This window comes from Leuciscus leuciscus, assembly GCF_965113295.1.
Source record: "Leuciscus leuciscus genome assembly, chromosome: 3".
NCBI classification, from domain to species: Eukaryota; Metazoa; Chordata; class Actinopteri; order Cypriniformes; family Leuciscidae; genus Leuciscus; species Leuciscus leuciscus.
In genome coordinates, this window is record NC_138727.1 from 43,989,045 (window position 1) to 44,005,081 (window position 16,037).

At 36.9% G+C, this 16,037-nt stretch overlaps 1 protein-coding gene across 6 annotated transcripts in view; it reads right to left on the reverse strand.

Moving 5' to 3' along the window:
- dclk2a (doublecortin-like kinase 2a) overlaps positions 1-16,037 on the reverse strand; it is a 54,515-nt gene that overhangs the window by 26,563 nt on the left and 11,915 nt on the right. For 4 of the 6 annotated variants that reach the window (XR_014204195.1, XM_082163220.1, XM_082163222.1 and 1 more), the window contains exon 3: positions 3,716-3,845. Coding sequence is in view for 5 of the 6 variants with exons in the window: in XM_082163220.1 (XP_082019346.1) it covers positions 3,716-3,845 (130 nt within the window). In the remaining variant the exon portion in view is untranslated. The remainder of the gene's footprint in view (positions 1-3,715; positions 3,846-16,037) is intronic. The other 2 variants (XM_082163221.1, XM_082163223.1) reach the window with 1 other exon arrangement.

Consider the following 16,037-nt stretch of genomic DNA (forward strand, 5'->3'; position numbering starts at 1 on the left):
AGATGAGTGAGGCTGCTCCCGCTCAGCAGCCTCATAAAAGGAACGGCGGGGAAGAAGTTTTTGAAGGGCGGCTGCCTGTTTAGAAGCTTCCTGAAACTTATCTACAGCACTATTCACCGCATCACCAAACAATCCCGAAGTGGAAACAGGCGCATCCAACAGAAAATGTTTTTCTCTATCTTTGATGTTACTGAGGTTGAGCCACAGATGCCTCTCAGTGGCCACCAGGGCTGCCATAGAGCGGCCGATGGATTTAGCCGTCTCCTTGGTGGCCCTGAGAGACAAATCTGTGGCTCTACGCAGTTCGCAAACCACATCGGGACCAATCCCCCCGCCCTTATCTAAATCACCCAGTAATTCTGCCTGGTAAGCTTGCATCAAAGACATCGTATGCAAACACGCTGCAGCTTGACCAGCGGCGGAATATGCTTTATTAACCAGGGAAGAAGTGACTCTGACTGGCTTGGTGGGTAACATAGGAGCCTTCAGGGAAGATGCCGTTGCTGGAGAGAGATAGCTCGCAAGCGTCTCCTCCACCTTCGGCATCTCCCCATAACCATGCTCTTTATATTTGGAAATTGTCGAGTAGTGTGATGTTTGTGCACTGTAAACTCTGTATGAAATGGGTTTCCCCCACGATCTCGACACCTCGAGTGCTGACTGGGCATGCTCCTCACCCAAACAGGCAACACAAAGGACGTGAGTGTCCCCACCCGTTAAATAATGCGGGCAGGGGTGCACACACAACCTAAACTGCTGCTTGCTCGCTGAATATATATATATATAATATAGACAGGCAACACCAAATAACAGGACAATTTCACATAGAGCGCTACTGAAGACACAGAAGCTGCCGCTCTCTGTTTTCAAGCAGGCTTTATAGTTTCCTGGTACGTGACGTCACCCGCATCTGACGTTCCGCCACGCCATTGGACTGATTTTACATGTGCTTCAAGACATCATCACGCAAAGCGTTCCCATAGCGTCAAATCTCGACGCAACGCGAGTTCCCTTGAAAGGGAACTGTTGCGTTGCTTAATATTTTGTTTTCAGGATTCTTTGATGAATAGAATTACAAAATAAATCACAGTATTATTTAAAAATAAAATGAAACATTTTATCATATTGACCCCTGACTTCTAAACGGTTGTGTATAAATCTGGTGATTTACAGTATGTGCAGTACAACAGTCACACAGACAGGAACATACATGCGTACAAACACCAAAACGTACACGATATGAATGTGTGTTAGTAAATAGCTTTATCTATCTATCTGCAGATATATTCGCATGTGCCAAGACTGTGAAGCCTACCGCAGAGGCATAATCAAATTGTCTACCCAATGCCGATGAGAGCAGCCCATCTTTCTAATGAGAGCAGTGGATGCAGAACTTTAGTAAGGAATGACTCATCCTTAACAGCAGCTATAGTGTGCCCGATCTGTCCTGTCGATTACACGGCACTTGTTAATGACGCAGAGCAGTGATAAATTAGCGGATGAGCACTAGATCATGGAGTGATGAAGTTAAAACAAGCCGAATGACATTATAAAAATGCCATTACTGCCAAGCTAATCTGTTTCATGGGGCTTAATGTAAAGCAGAATCTGAGAGAGAACGTGTAATGAGTTCTTTAGTTACAGAAGATTTAGATTTGGGGTGGGCTTGCGTTTTAAGGACACTTCACTTCTGCTGCGGAAAGAAGAGGTTGAGCAGTAAATACAGTCAGACGCAAACTTACCGTTTCTTTATATTTTTGGAAAAGTCCTACTTAGTCTAAGTGGGGCAGTGGGGAAGAACTAGGACAAAATGCCAAGAAGCTGAACTAAATTCACACAGCTACGAATCAAGTTATCACAGTGTGTGTGTGTGTGTGTGTGTGTGGTAATGTTACAGGAAATGGAGGCGTTTCAGCAAAACAGGACGAAAATGACAGGCAAAGTCATGATTTTATTTTAGAACTTCATGGCCACAGAAAATCTTCACTTCCCCACCTGCACTTTCATGTTCACTAGTAGACAAACACAAACTGCACACTGAACAATGGTGAGGAACTTCACATAACAAGGTCACTTCCTCTGACAATGGTAATCCTTTGGTCCCATGTGTTCATTCTGCAAAATGGATTCATTTTTGCAACCCAGTGAATGAATGATTCCATTATGGAAATGATACTATTGCAATCCTATCACTTTTTTCTGTAGGAGACAATTCTATGGTGTTTTTGTGCTGATAGCAAGTTATTAATATGAACAAATACAACATTTGTGTGCTGATATCAATTAGTTGTTCTGTGCTCTGTTTATTTGTTTTAAAGCACTGATGAAAAAAAATCATTTTATATCCTATAAAAATAAGTTCTCAATATAAATATTAAAGACTAGCTGAGATATGGAAAATAAAGCACACAACCATCTCTTGTGCACACCAAGGCTGCATTTATTTGATCAAAAATATATTAAAATTAAAATGTAATTTATTTCTGTGACAATTTCAAATTCAAAGCTGAAATTTCAGCAGCCTAACCCTAACCCTAACCCAGTCTTAAGTGTTTTACATGATCCTTCAGAAATAATTTAATATGTAATTGTATATTAATGTACAACCCCATTTTCCAGAAAATCTGTGATTTGTTCATTCTCTTACACCTTTATTTAACTGACAAAAGTACAAAGAAAAATGTTTTCACTGACCAACTTAATTGTATTTTGTAAATCTAAAAAAATTTTGATGGATGCAACACTCCAAACAAGCTGGGACAGAGACACGTCCAACTCTGTTGTAGCACGTGCAGAATGAGGCCTGGCATTGTCTTGCTTCCCAGGAAAGATGTCATCTTGATGCCATTAAATGTCTCTGTACAATCCCAATATATCTCCACATCAAAGGTGCCTTCACGTGGATTCATCTGACCACAGCACACATTTCCACTGTCTTTTGGACCATCTGAGATGAACTCGGGCCCAGAGAACTCAACAGCATCTCTGCATTGAACAGATGTAGAGCTTTCTCCTTGCGTAACAGAGACTCAAGTGGCATTTCCTGATACATTAAGTGACAACAGTTTTCCAAAAGGACTCCTGAGCCCATGTGGCTATTTTTAACACAGCAGCATACAAAGTTCATCAAGCCATGACCCAGATTTGCTTGAAAAAATTTTGCCTTTGGTGGATCTTCCTTTTACCCAAACACGAGATCCTCACCTTCTACTAACTCAGTTTAACTGGATATTCTGTTTATTTTGCCTCTGTCATAACTTTTCGGAGTGTGTTGCAGCCATCAAAATCAAAATGTGTTTATATTTACAAAATACAAATAATTTGGCCAGCGAAAACATTGGACATTTTTCTCTGTACTTTTGTCAGTTAAATAAAGGTTCAAGAGAATGAACAAATCACAGATTCTTGATGTTTTTGCATTTTACAAAATGTCCCAACTTTTCTGGATCAATGTGATGTTTATACAGTGTGTGTGTGTGTGTGTGTGTGTGTGTGTGTGTGTGTGTGTGTGTGTGTGTGTGTGTGTGTGTGTGTGTGTGTGTGTGTGTGTGTGTGTGTGTGTGTGTGTGTGTGTGTGTGTGTGTGTGTGTGTGTGTGTGTGTGTGTGTGTGTGTGTATGTCTTCCTAGATGTATAGTGAAGGGATACATTTTTTTATTAGAGTTTAGTATGAGAAACATTTGGTTAAAATGAAGTTAGGGTTTAGCTGAGCCTACCGGTTATAAAGGCTGTGGAAGCCTTACCACTGTGATCCAACACAAAATCATCCTGTGCGTAACGGTGTTTCTCAGGGCCGCACGCGATGAATACGTCATCGTCTCCGAAAAAATCCTGCAAACATGTAATCTGAACAGAGAGAGGAAGGGGTGGGGGAAGAGAAAAAGAGAGAAACACTGTTTGAGAAATGAATGGAAGTAATCATGTGACTGCAACAGCTATCTGATTAACTGATAAAGCATGTAGTAGTTCACAATGTTGCGCTTCAGTCTATTCAGACCAGGAGTTTGAAATACCAGTATCTAGACTTAGACTGAATTCTTTTTTTCACAAATGGACATAAATATGATAAAAATCTGTTAATCAGAACTGAAGGCAGTACACTCTTATTGGTGGCTGAAAGCATGATTGTAGAATTTTATCAATGATAGGCATTCCTCTTCTGTATGGAGTTGGAGCTGTGTCTGTGGGTGAAGATTCCGTGTCGGCCTGCCAATAGCTGCACACTTGACTTTTTCAAGTGTATTACTTTGTATTACTGTAAACACAGCAAGAAATAGAAACCATCATGTTTAGTTCAGTATTGTTCTACATGGAGGTTAATCCCTGGGAATTTAAACCATGTCTGTAATAAAAACTTGTTTTAATGACATATTTATTCAAACAATAAATAATATAGTGCATATATTATCAAAATGCACCTCTCTACAGTTATTTTTTTTTTTTCGGACTAATGAGCTATGGACATTGATTAGCTTTCCTGAGGTAAATGTAATGACATTCTTTCCAAGCTGTTTTACTGACTTCTTACCGTGGTTGAAACACTGATTGAACGATTATGAGACATGATGCATTTTAGTTGTAGTTTCTTTCAACTAACTTTCTGATGTTCATTCATATTTATTTTGTGCTATAACTAGTAGTAAAGGGAAACAGATAAACAGATCATGTGTCGCTTGAACTGAGGCATCTACAGCAATCTGTAACGCCACATTAAAGACCATCATCAAATGACACTTATTGTTTGAATTCTATTATAAAATAGAATTTTTTTGAAAGCGGAGACTTTGTTCCATATAAAAAGTAACAAATAGCAAAGCTTGTTTTGGCTATTAGATCAGATGCACACTACAAATAATGTTCAGGGAAGTTTTGTTCATGCATCAACTGAAAACAGTATAGACTAAAAGATACTGGTTCATCAAAATTAAGATGAATTAAAAACAAGAAATCATTGTCAACCCAGTCCTCCTAGTCTCCACGCAGCTGACATGCTTCCCTGATGTAGCTTATCCACGTTGTGTGCGAAATAGATGGTGACAGTCTTTGGAGAAAAGCGAATTAAACATCACCTTGATTTTGGCCCTTCAAGGCGGTTTTGACCGAAACCAAAAATGAATTTGTTCAAATATTTTCTGTTGAAAGTTCAGTGCATCGCTACTTTTAGATAAATTTACCAAATCTGAATACAGGCCGAGTAATATGCAATGTGTAACCCCTATGAATTGTACATTCATATTTTTTTCTTTATTTTTAGTTCTAAAGTAAATTTATTTGTAACTACTTTTGATTTTTATACCACAAAGAAACTCCTGTATCTTTGGTGCAGTACTATGCTTAACCACTGCGGTTAACTTCTGCGGTATGTTGACTGAGTCAATTTATATTAAAGTCAGACTAAGAAGCCAGCTGAACATGCACGCACGAGGCTGCCAGTTCATCCTGTTACTGAGGGGGGAAAAAATGGTCAATGCTTTTGATTACTGGTCTTTCTTTTACAAGAACTCTTTTTTTATTTTTTTATTATGCTGATTCTGTTTGAGTGATCCACCTTTGAACGGCGAGCCAGACCCTGATCTACGATTCAAAAGAATCACCGTGATACAACACGGATCCAAACTGAAAGCTAAGCACATACACACAACCCGGGTAGAAAACCCAAAAAGGCCTTTATACACATGGACATTTGAGTGCTATACAAACACAAGAGATCCAGAAGGACTATTGAGACTTTGTTTTATTTTATTCCTGGACTTCACATTCAACTTTGGACTCAATATGAACAATTTTTTTGTTGTTGATTCATGGTGTTAAGTGGAAAACACGCAATTGTGTTTTCATGTAAATTGTGAAAAATGGTTGACACAAAGTTTTTTTTGTTTGTTTGAGTCTTTGTAATAAAATTGCCGGCTGTTAACTGCTAAATAATAATTTAATTTGACCTTAACTTCTACTTTTAATCCTCCTACAGCCGAACCTAGGCCTTATTTAACTTCTGTTGGGTAAAATTCACAGAATACTTTTTCTGTTGTCCCAGTTACAAACGCGTCACTAGGAATACAAAAAAGGAAACAATTTGAGAGCACATGCAAACACACCCACATACACACAGCCGCAGTGGTAGTGGGCAAAGAATGACGTCCGGATTTCAGCCTACTCCTCCACACATGGAGGTGGGCAGCAAGAAGCAGATGGTCCCAATGTGGAGCATCAAACACACATCTACATGGAATTGAGTGAAAGATCACAGACAGATGGAGAGGAACACAGCCCCCTCTTTAACATCATGAGTCTGACGCTGTATAGAGAAAGACAAAAAAGGCCGAGAAAGAATTGCTCTAAGATTGCTTTTAGACTATTGACCTAATGCTAATAATAAACTATTCAACAGCCTCTAATGGCAAAAGAGGAGTTTAATCTTTAAATATCCTCACTGCACACATAAAACGTCACAAGGAAGGTCGGTCTGCGGGACAGATCTTGAGCAGTATTTCCATCAATCAGAAGATTAGAGGAACATATGGGCCCAGTTGCTGGCCTGAGTACAGTGGCAGACTAAAGACACAATGGGAGATTATTAAACATGCCTGAAATGTTTTAGCTGAGGAATTGGATCTGTGAATTAAAGTACAGTCTGGAACGGAGTCAAAAGTCTTTCTGTAAACTGATTGTTGGAAGCACAAGATACACATTTTTATCAACCTATACATTCAAAAAGCACATAGAAGCATGTCAGAAAAAAAAGAAAGAAAAACGCACAGGGGTACAACTTATTTTTAAATCATTTTTCAAGCTCTAAAATATTTTATTGGGTATAAATAGTTGTATAATGTAGTCCACTGAGGCAAGTGTAGTGAACCCAAATGCAGTTTTATTAACGTGATACAAAACAGACAGAACTATAACATAAACATGAATATTTGAATACATGAATGCGGAAACTAAAACTAAACTTAAACATGACATGACGTGAAACTCACCGAAAAGCAGTTACAGGGAACAAAGCCAAGAAACAATGGTGACTTGAGGGCTATACACAGAGACTAATGACTAACAAGGAACACCTGTGCACAATAAAACAATGAACCAATGAGAACACAGGACACGTGACAGGCTTGCTCGACTTCATGCAGCGCTGTGCAGACCGATCGGCGGCTGACTTGATCAAAGTACTGCGAGAGCGATTCGAGAACAGATGGCTGTTGCTCTGATGACGACACAGCTGTTCTACGATTGGCTGGATTCAACGCATGACAACGATCACTTGTATTTCGTGTTTATTCTGACTAGGGATGTGCCGAATGAGGCTTCTCAAGTGGAAAGGCTTTTACAACAAACTGCGTTGGTGCTTCGAAGCTTTTGACACAGTGCTCTACTTCGCCATCTGGTGGTCAATAAAAATTCCTACACCAACTGTATCATTCAGATGTTTTGTTCATTGGGATGTCATTGTAAGGTTTATTTGTATATTTATTAAGCATATCATTAGCAAGATGGCAGTGTGTGTGTTCCTACTGTGGAAGTCAATGGTGATATATCAAAATCCCCTATTTCTTTGTATTCAGCAGATATACAGGTTTGGAAAAATTTAGGGTGAGTAAATTATGACAGAATTTTCATTTTTGGGTGAACTATCCCATTAAGATCCACTGCACTCAAGCAATACTCTAACTCTGTTGGTTTATTTGAACCAATTTTGCAAGATGCCAAAAAAATGACATGCATGGCCTATTCTGAAAACAACAAAAACAACCTACCAACATAGATTTAAACATTTAAAACATTTTATTTGTGGTTACCAGAATACTTGGAATATTTTCCAGCTGGAAAAACTAGTCATGCTGGTCTACATGCAATAACCAGCTAGTACCAATAACAGACCAATGTGGCGCTTCTAAAACTATATTTTAGACAGCAGGGTGTTCATGAATTCTAGAATAAACAACTGTGCAAAAACTGTCACCACACATTGCCAAGTTTCTCAGTATTTTGAGAAGTTATGAGTATTCTAATCAGTTGTTAAGGTGTTCTGTGGATTTGCTAGGACATTGTTCATGGTTGCTAGGCTGTTACGATAGTTGTTAGATCTAAAAAAGTGACTATTATAATGAGCATTACAAATCTCTAAACAAGTCTTTTACGGATCATTTTATTTTAAGTTTCTTGCAAGGTGTTCATTAAGACTTATTATTAAGCTCCTCTTAATTCTTGTCCGTCTACCAAAGCCCAGTAAAGTACAGGCCTGTGCCTAGAGAGACCCGACAGGGTGCTGAGAGTAATAACAGCTCAGCTTTATTTGGCTGACAGTAATGAAGGGTATAAGAGCAGAACTGTTCTACACTGTCAAGACGGAAAGAAAGAAAGCATATAAATGGGATGAGGGGATGAAGTCTATGCTCAAAACAAAGTCACACACTATGGTATACTGCTGGTTCATAGGATGGGGTGTTCAGGTACTTATTTGATCCAAAGCAGAATACAGGAATGTTAACCAAAGATGATAACACAAGGCAAGATCTGAGCATTAGCAAAACAGACTTGATTTAGGGAGAAACAGAACAGTTACTATACAGTATCTCCAGCACATGTCTGACTACTGCTTATGCTTTGTTGTTTCTTTCAAGCAAAATCGATTACTCAGAGGTTTTGGATGAGCTGGAACCTTCTAGGCTTAGAGGAGTTTGTCAACCATTAGCTACTGAAGCACAGGAGAGGCTTTCCTCACATCAGCCATTAATAATTGATGCCATTAAAGGCAGCGTTGACAAATGAGCCTTTCACCGAGAAAATGAAGTTACGATTGTGTGTTCAGCAACTGATACGTTTAAAGTCATACTTAATGGGGCACTCACTTCTGCTGCCAAATAGATCAGTGAGTTGGAAATGAAATAATGTAAAAAGTACAAAAATCAAAGAGTGCCAATGACTGTCAAGAACAAATAAATTCAATTCTGTGCAGTTTAATAACTATTCAATATTGTACACATACTGTAGCAGGCAAGGACATAGAATACAAAACATATTACTGTTTGTTTTAATGTACTACAATTGTTAAACATACTCTACCATTAAAAATGTGGGCTTCTTAATAAAACAATTTTTTTTTAAAGAATTGAATAGGCTACTTTTACTTAGCAAGGATTCAGCAAGGATTAAAGGAATTAAATGAATTAAGTGACAGGAAAAACATTTACAATATTACAAGAATATTATATTTCAAACAATTGCTGTTCTTTTGAACATTATATTCATCAAAGAATCCTGGAAAAAATGTATCAAAGTCTTCAGAATGGTGACACTGGCAATGACTGCTGAAAAATCAGCTTTGCAATCACAGGAAAAAATGACATTTTAAAGTATATTAAAAGAGAAATTTGTCATAACTGTCATAATATTTCAAAGTATTCCTTTTTTTAATTTTTTTTTTTACGCTGAACATAAAATACTTCCAAAAACATTTTTTGACCAATCAGAATAGAGGATCAAAACTTTTCTATATTACATCATATTTTTTACTTAATTAAAAACAGTTAATTTTGATGTTAGCACTTTTTTATTTACCAAACATTTTTGCTCTTTTACCTATTTTTTTTAAAATATTTTATTTATGTTTTACAGTGGAGCTAAAGCAGCTCCCACAGCTTCAACTGCTCACAAAAGAAAAATAAAGGCAGTCTCAGAAGTCTGTCATAAAAAGTCTAACTGATGAGGACGAGGCGGAGAATGGGACATCAGCTTTCATTTATCACTGCGATGACATGAGCTGTCAAACCACAGTAACATCAGCACCGTGCCCCCACGCTAAATCTGCTGTGTGGGATAGAGTCAATCAAAGGGCTTATCTGACACTATAATATTAAACATTTGAATTTGAATTTGAAAAATATAATAATATGAATATTATTTGAATTGTGTACTTGAATAAAATTAGCAGAAATAGTGATGCCAAATTCATGTTTGAGTAGAGTTACAATTTCTCGGCATTCATTATAACACAGAAATATTAATAAATAATATTCTGTATCTGAGACACAGGAATCCCAACAACATATTTTTGAGGTTCAACTAGTCCAGGAGTCTTAAAAACAGCATTTTATTTGGTGTCTTGCATTATTTATTTTCCAAAAACTTTTGAGCGACAGGAATTGGTCGATTAAAAATGCAAAATAAATAAATAATTAATACTCCAATTTTTCTGTAATTAATCGCGGTTTAAATCCCTAACCTTAAAGTTTTTCATATTATATTTTTATATTGTAATACTTTCACATTTCATCTCCAAATTAATGTTGAAAACATAAAGACTGTATATTTTAAATATTTGTTTAATGGCATCTTTTTACTAAGCACTAATGAAGGCCAGTATCGATGATACCAGTAATGATACCAGAAATTTTTTTTTCCCCCTCAATTTTAGCCATTGATTATAGCCATTCAACATTACAGTATTGCAAGCTACTGTATCAATTAAAAAATGTAACAGGCTTTAAAATATATATAACTACTTTTCATTTAAGTGAAATTAAAACATAAACCCATTGTAAAAAATGTCATATTTAGCAGTGCAAAGCAAGGTTTTTTTTCAACTGGCCCAGTTGGGCGGGTTCAGATGTTTACCTGCCCCGCTAAGATGCACAAAAAAAAGTTGTTTTCGTTGTTTTTGAACCATGTAACCTTGTAAAGAGTGATTTAAGATGTTCAGGTAGGTCTAACAGGTAAATATACAGAAACTGAATAATCAAACACTTCACAGTCTTCACGGCAATAAATTCTAAATTGAATATAGATTAATCCTTATTTAAGCTACAAAAGTAAACATATTCAGTCAAGAGCAATGAGTCAGTGAGGGATCATGTGCGTGCATTTCGGGTGTTTGTTCACAGAGAGCCACTTCACAGACGGCGTGTCAGTACAGATTTGAGTGTTCTTTTTTTCTCTCTCTATTTTGCATCTTATCACGCTTGAATGGTTTAATAGCACTTGAATGAATGATAGCATGATCGTATACTGTAGAGCAGCCAAAGGATGAAAAAAACACATGCTGCGTTAATTGCGCTAAACATTTTTAGTGTGTAAATCCAAAATATGTTGCACAGCTGAAGTGGTTAACTGAAAAACGAATTATTCACAAAATTAATTCACTTTGACAGCCCTAGTAGAAACCAAATATGACAAATGACAACAAACAGGAAACTGATACCGGTGAACAATGGGGTACGTGGAAATCCTTTTCTGCACCCGTCAGACTCACTTGATAAAGACTCCAGACTGGGCAGATAAAAACAATAGAGGGCATTGAGATCACACAGTGACCCCGACTGGCTCCACTGACACGTTTCTGGTCATGTGCCAAGCTCAATGTCTCCTAAAGATGCCTGCTGGGGCTGGAGGGCCTGTCAGACTAACCATAGACACCAGACACTCTATTTGTCTTCTACTTACATGAAGCATCCACAGACTGTTAGTTAAATTAATGCAGCATATGCAGATGGTGATGGTTGTATTAATTAGAAAACAAACAGTGATTGTTATTCAGATTCATGATACTTTAAGTTTGACCTCAATTAGTCTTTTAATCCTGATCTGCCCTTAAAACAAGTGAAGCATATAGGTCTGGAAGCATGGAAGAACCCAGAGTCATCTCACATTTTATATTGCAACTAAAGTAACAACACTTGTTTTGTGTAATAATTCATTTAATTTAAAATAAAAGCCTTTTAGTTTCAGGGATATAAAATCATATCCGATTGCAATATTTCTTCTCTGACTGCAAGGTAAAACTAATATGGGTGATTGACAGGTCAAAGAGATTATGGTATACATCAAAAATAAATCCTAGCAGACAGATTGTGAAGGACTGAAAACAAAGTGTCCTATTTATTGCTGTGAGTTGATGATCTAATGTGATTTAAAAGACCTGAAGAGATGTGATGTGAAGTCTGTTGTCTCTGCTATCAGACTTTATCAGAAATCATTAGCTTGTTCCAATAATACTGATGTCACACAAACACAGAGCGCTTTAAGGCTTTTAGTTTGCTAATGTACTCCACGACAATGTCAGTCACTGACCCCCTGTCCCGCACCCGACATACCCAGCGCCTCTTCAGACACTAGAACACTCTTTGCACTTTTCCTCCATCTATGTGTATCTCTCTGTCAGTGCTGAACAAGGCTATGATGCTTAAAAACAATGGGGAATATATAATATAGCCTAATATAAACGTAATTAACAATAATAATAAAAAAAACTGCTTAATATTAAAAAAATAAATCATCTGCCAAAGCAAAACTGCATTCAGAAATATGCATAAAAATGACACTTTTATAGTCATTACATTTTAGTTTTTTCTGAAAATGCTATAAAAGTTTTTTTTTTTTTTTTTTTTTTTTAAACCACAAAACCACTATTTTTCTGTTTCACTTTCATGGACATCATTATTTGTCACTGACCTGAATTCTAATCAGAAGTCTGTCTATGAGTTTTACTTTAATGTTGAATTATTTTATTTGTCAGTTTGTTTTGTAGTAGGCCACTTAAAGTCACTGCAGACTTCATATTACAGCCAGGTCGTCCTTTTGCTGATGTGTTCATTTGTAGTCCCTTGCATATATCTAAGGACCACTTATTTTTCCACTTTCGTTCAGGTCTGCAGCTTTGCAAATCAGATCCCTTTCCAACTACGCGCTGAGATTATTGGCTTGGGTAAAAAATGTGTTTGGGACATAACAACATTCATATTTCTGATTTCTAAGCAGATTTGAAAAAGCTTAAGGTCTTAAGATCGATGTAGAGTGTTTTCAACTAATGTAAAAATGACTTTTAAAACCAACGCAGCTCGAATCATGGGTTTTTGAAGTGCTATTTGTATGGTAAATGAATAAGCAGCAGGAAGAGATGGAGGCAGTAGGGTGCAAATGGGTTAGCAATGATGACTTAAGTGTACGACCCCTCTTCTCAGCCTCTTGACTACTCACACGGTACCTCCCCTCTGCCATTTCCCTGGAGACCGACTTGTCCTCATGCAGATTTATAAAACCATCATGGATAGTCTATTAATGTCATTGGTTTCCATTATCAGCTAATCACACAGCACATAGCTGGAAGGGGACGTAATGCATTTAACATCTAGGCTAATACATCAAAAATTGGTAAATTTGATCTACATATTACTAATTTGGCAAAGCAAATGTAAACTCCTGCCAAAGAAAGTGCGTATTCTTTCTCTCCGTCAGCTTCTGTGATGTAAACCAAGCAAAGAAACTAAGAAAACTAAAGAGAAAAGAGCGATTGGCATTCATGGAGTTAGCCATTAAGAAGCGTATCTGACTGAGAGTCTTGTGTTGGCTAGTACAGATCCGCTAGCCCCCCTAAACGCGGCCAACACCTGCCAGCTGCACTTTAAATCCCCCAGCCTTTAGGTTCAATTACAGCAGAGCTGGATGGAGTCTCAGTGGGGTGTCCACGATTCAGCATCCCCACCCCCACCTGCTGAGAAATAGGCTTGCAATGCTCAGAAGCAGATGGCATCCAATGGCTATCGTGTTAACATGCATGTTCCCCCTAAATATTCATAATTTACTGTTTGATGGAGGGCTTTCTTTGATTTCAAGGCAATGGCTAATTCTCAGGCTCAGATGGTTATATGACCCTGTTATAGCTTATTTAAGTCTGTGGTATTGTTTTATAAGAATTGCAAATATTAAGTTATATATTAATATTATATTAGTATAGCAAAATAGCTGATAATGAATATACACTGCCATTCAAAAGGTTGAAGTCAGTAAGACTTTTTTTCAAAACTCAATACTTTAATTCAGCAAGGACACATTAAAATGATCAAAAGCAAGAAGTAAAGACTTAAGATTTATAATGACAAAAAAAGTATATTTCAAATGTTCTTTTGAACTTTCTATTCATCAAATAATCCTGAAAAAAAATCAGCTTCAACAAAACTGAACTAAGCAGCACAACTGTATACAACACTGATAATAAGAAATGTTTCTCAAGCACCAAATTAGCATATCAGAATCATTTCTGAAGGATCATGTGACACTGAAGACTGGAGTAATGGCTGCTGACAATTCAGCTTTGCCATCACAGGAATAAAATGCCTTAAAAAAAAGATTTTTAAGAAATTTTAATTTGTAATAATATTACACAATATTGCTGTTTTTACTGTATTTTTGATAAAAAGAAATGCCTGGGTGACATTCAAAATCTTACCAACCCCAAACTTTTGAATGGTAAAAAATAAATAAAAATTGCATCCCAGCCAAAATGACCCTGCCCAATATGGGCCCCTAGGCTCATATAGACACTCGAGAGATATCATCAAAACAGTCTAGTGACACAATATCCACTCTGGAGCAGGGGACGTCCTTTTCATGGAGTGTGTCTGCAGCTGTGCATTGAGGACATGCCGCCTCAAACTCTTCACAGTCTTTGTGAGGTGAGGGCGTACCAACTGTAATCACGTATGACATGCAGTGATGCCTTGCTTGAAGCAACCACCAAAAAAGCTCTTATGTAAACAGTTATAAAGCAAATTCTGTCTTACAGACATAAATATAGTTACATATACACATACGCACACACACATACACACCATGAAAGCAATAAGATGTGTTGTCAGTGTGTGAAAAGCAGCTTAAATGTAAGACAAGTTTCATCTAAGTCAGTCTGCTGGATTTGATCTAGTTGGATGTTTCTTGGAAATTGATATGCATGTCTGCAAATATAAAGTTCCAATCTCAAGGCTTTAATGTTTTTCTTTCTTATCCCCCATCTCATTCCTCAGTTTTAAAGAGATTCAAAGACGTTAATCTTACTATAAGGCTTAGAAAAGACACACAGTGAGAGTACAACAGAATTGAGCTATGTGTTCGCCTCACCATGATCGCTGAGCTAGGCAGCACACAAGAAAAACTGCAGAGAAATGCACAAGTTGACCAATTTATTTACAGTAGGGCATGTTGTACAAAATTGTACACTTTGGTGTCCCATGACTTTTTAAAATATTTACGGAACAAATGAGATATATTATGTTACAATATAGTTAAAATGCTAATAAAACTATTCTCTAACATTAACCTAGCAATAAAAAGGTTGCTGCTTTAAAAAATTTTTTTACAATTTAAAATATTTTTTATTATTTAATTTGTAATAAATGTTCCCTTAATCTATTCATTAGACTAGATCTTGCAATCTAAAACTAAAATGTCCAGTTGCTGGTGTTAAGATTTCATAAATTTTCTCTTCAATTAACAGGGATGTTGCTGAATTGACTTAAAAGTATGGTATCAATGCAGTGCTTTCCCATCATACATTTTTAAAGCTTATCAGCGACAAACCATGCTATTTGTGTGTGTGCCAGGAGCTACTCCCACTGAGCCACTCACAAAAATCAGGATTCCCTGTGCTGCAGGGTAGATGACATGTTCATCCCAATCAAGGACAGCACTAGAGCCTATTATATTAGTGGTAAACTGCCATTGGCTGCTCAATCTCAGCTAAAGTCTATGAATAATGTAGAGCACTTTAGGCTAAAAGCGTAGGGCACTTTTGGCTAAAAGTCCATTTCACAGGTTAAGACTGTCCAACATATGGTCCAATTTAAATGTTGTCTACAAATGAAGACTACTCTTGACATTCTAAACTTTTTAATTCTTTCCCAGACAGCGTTTTCGTTGCTAGCCAGCTTTAGCATTTTCATCAGCATTTTATTCATTAATTATGTATATCATGTATAGACATAAATAAATAAATATAAATAAATAAAATAAGCGTAATGAGATTCATGGTACCAACAATGCCTGATTGAATTGGTTTGGTTTTGTCAAATTTAAACTAATCCTGTAACCCTGAGTTTGTTCAACTACCATGGTATAAGCCCCAGAAGTGATTTAAAGGGGTCATGAACTGGATTGTTTTATTATTTTATAATGTTGCCTGGGGTGCCCTTATAATGTTAGTATGATTTTTTTTTTTACATCAAAAATTGTCATAATTTATAAATAAAAGCCATTTTTCCAAGCCTGATT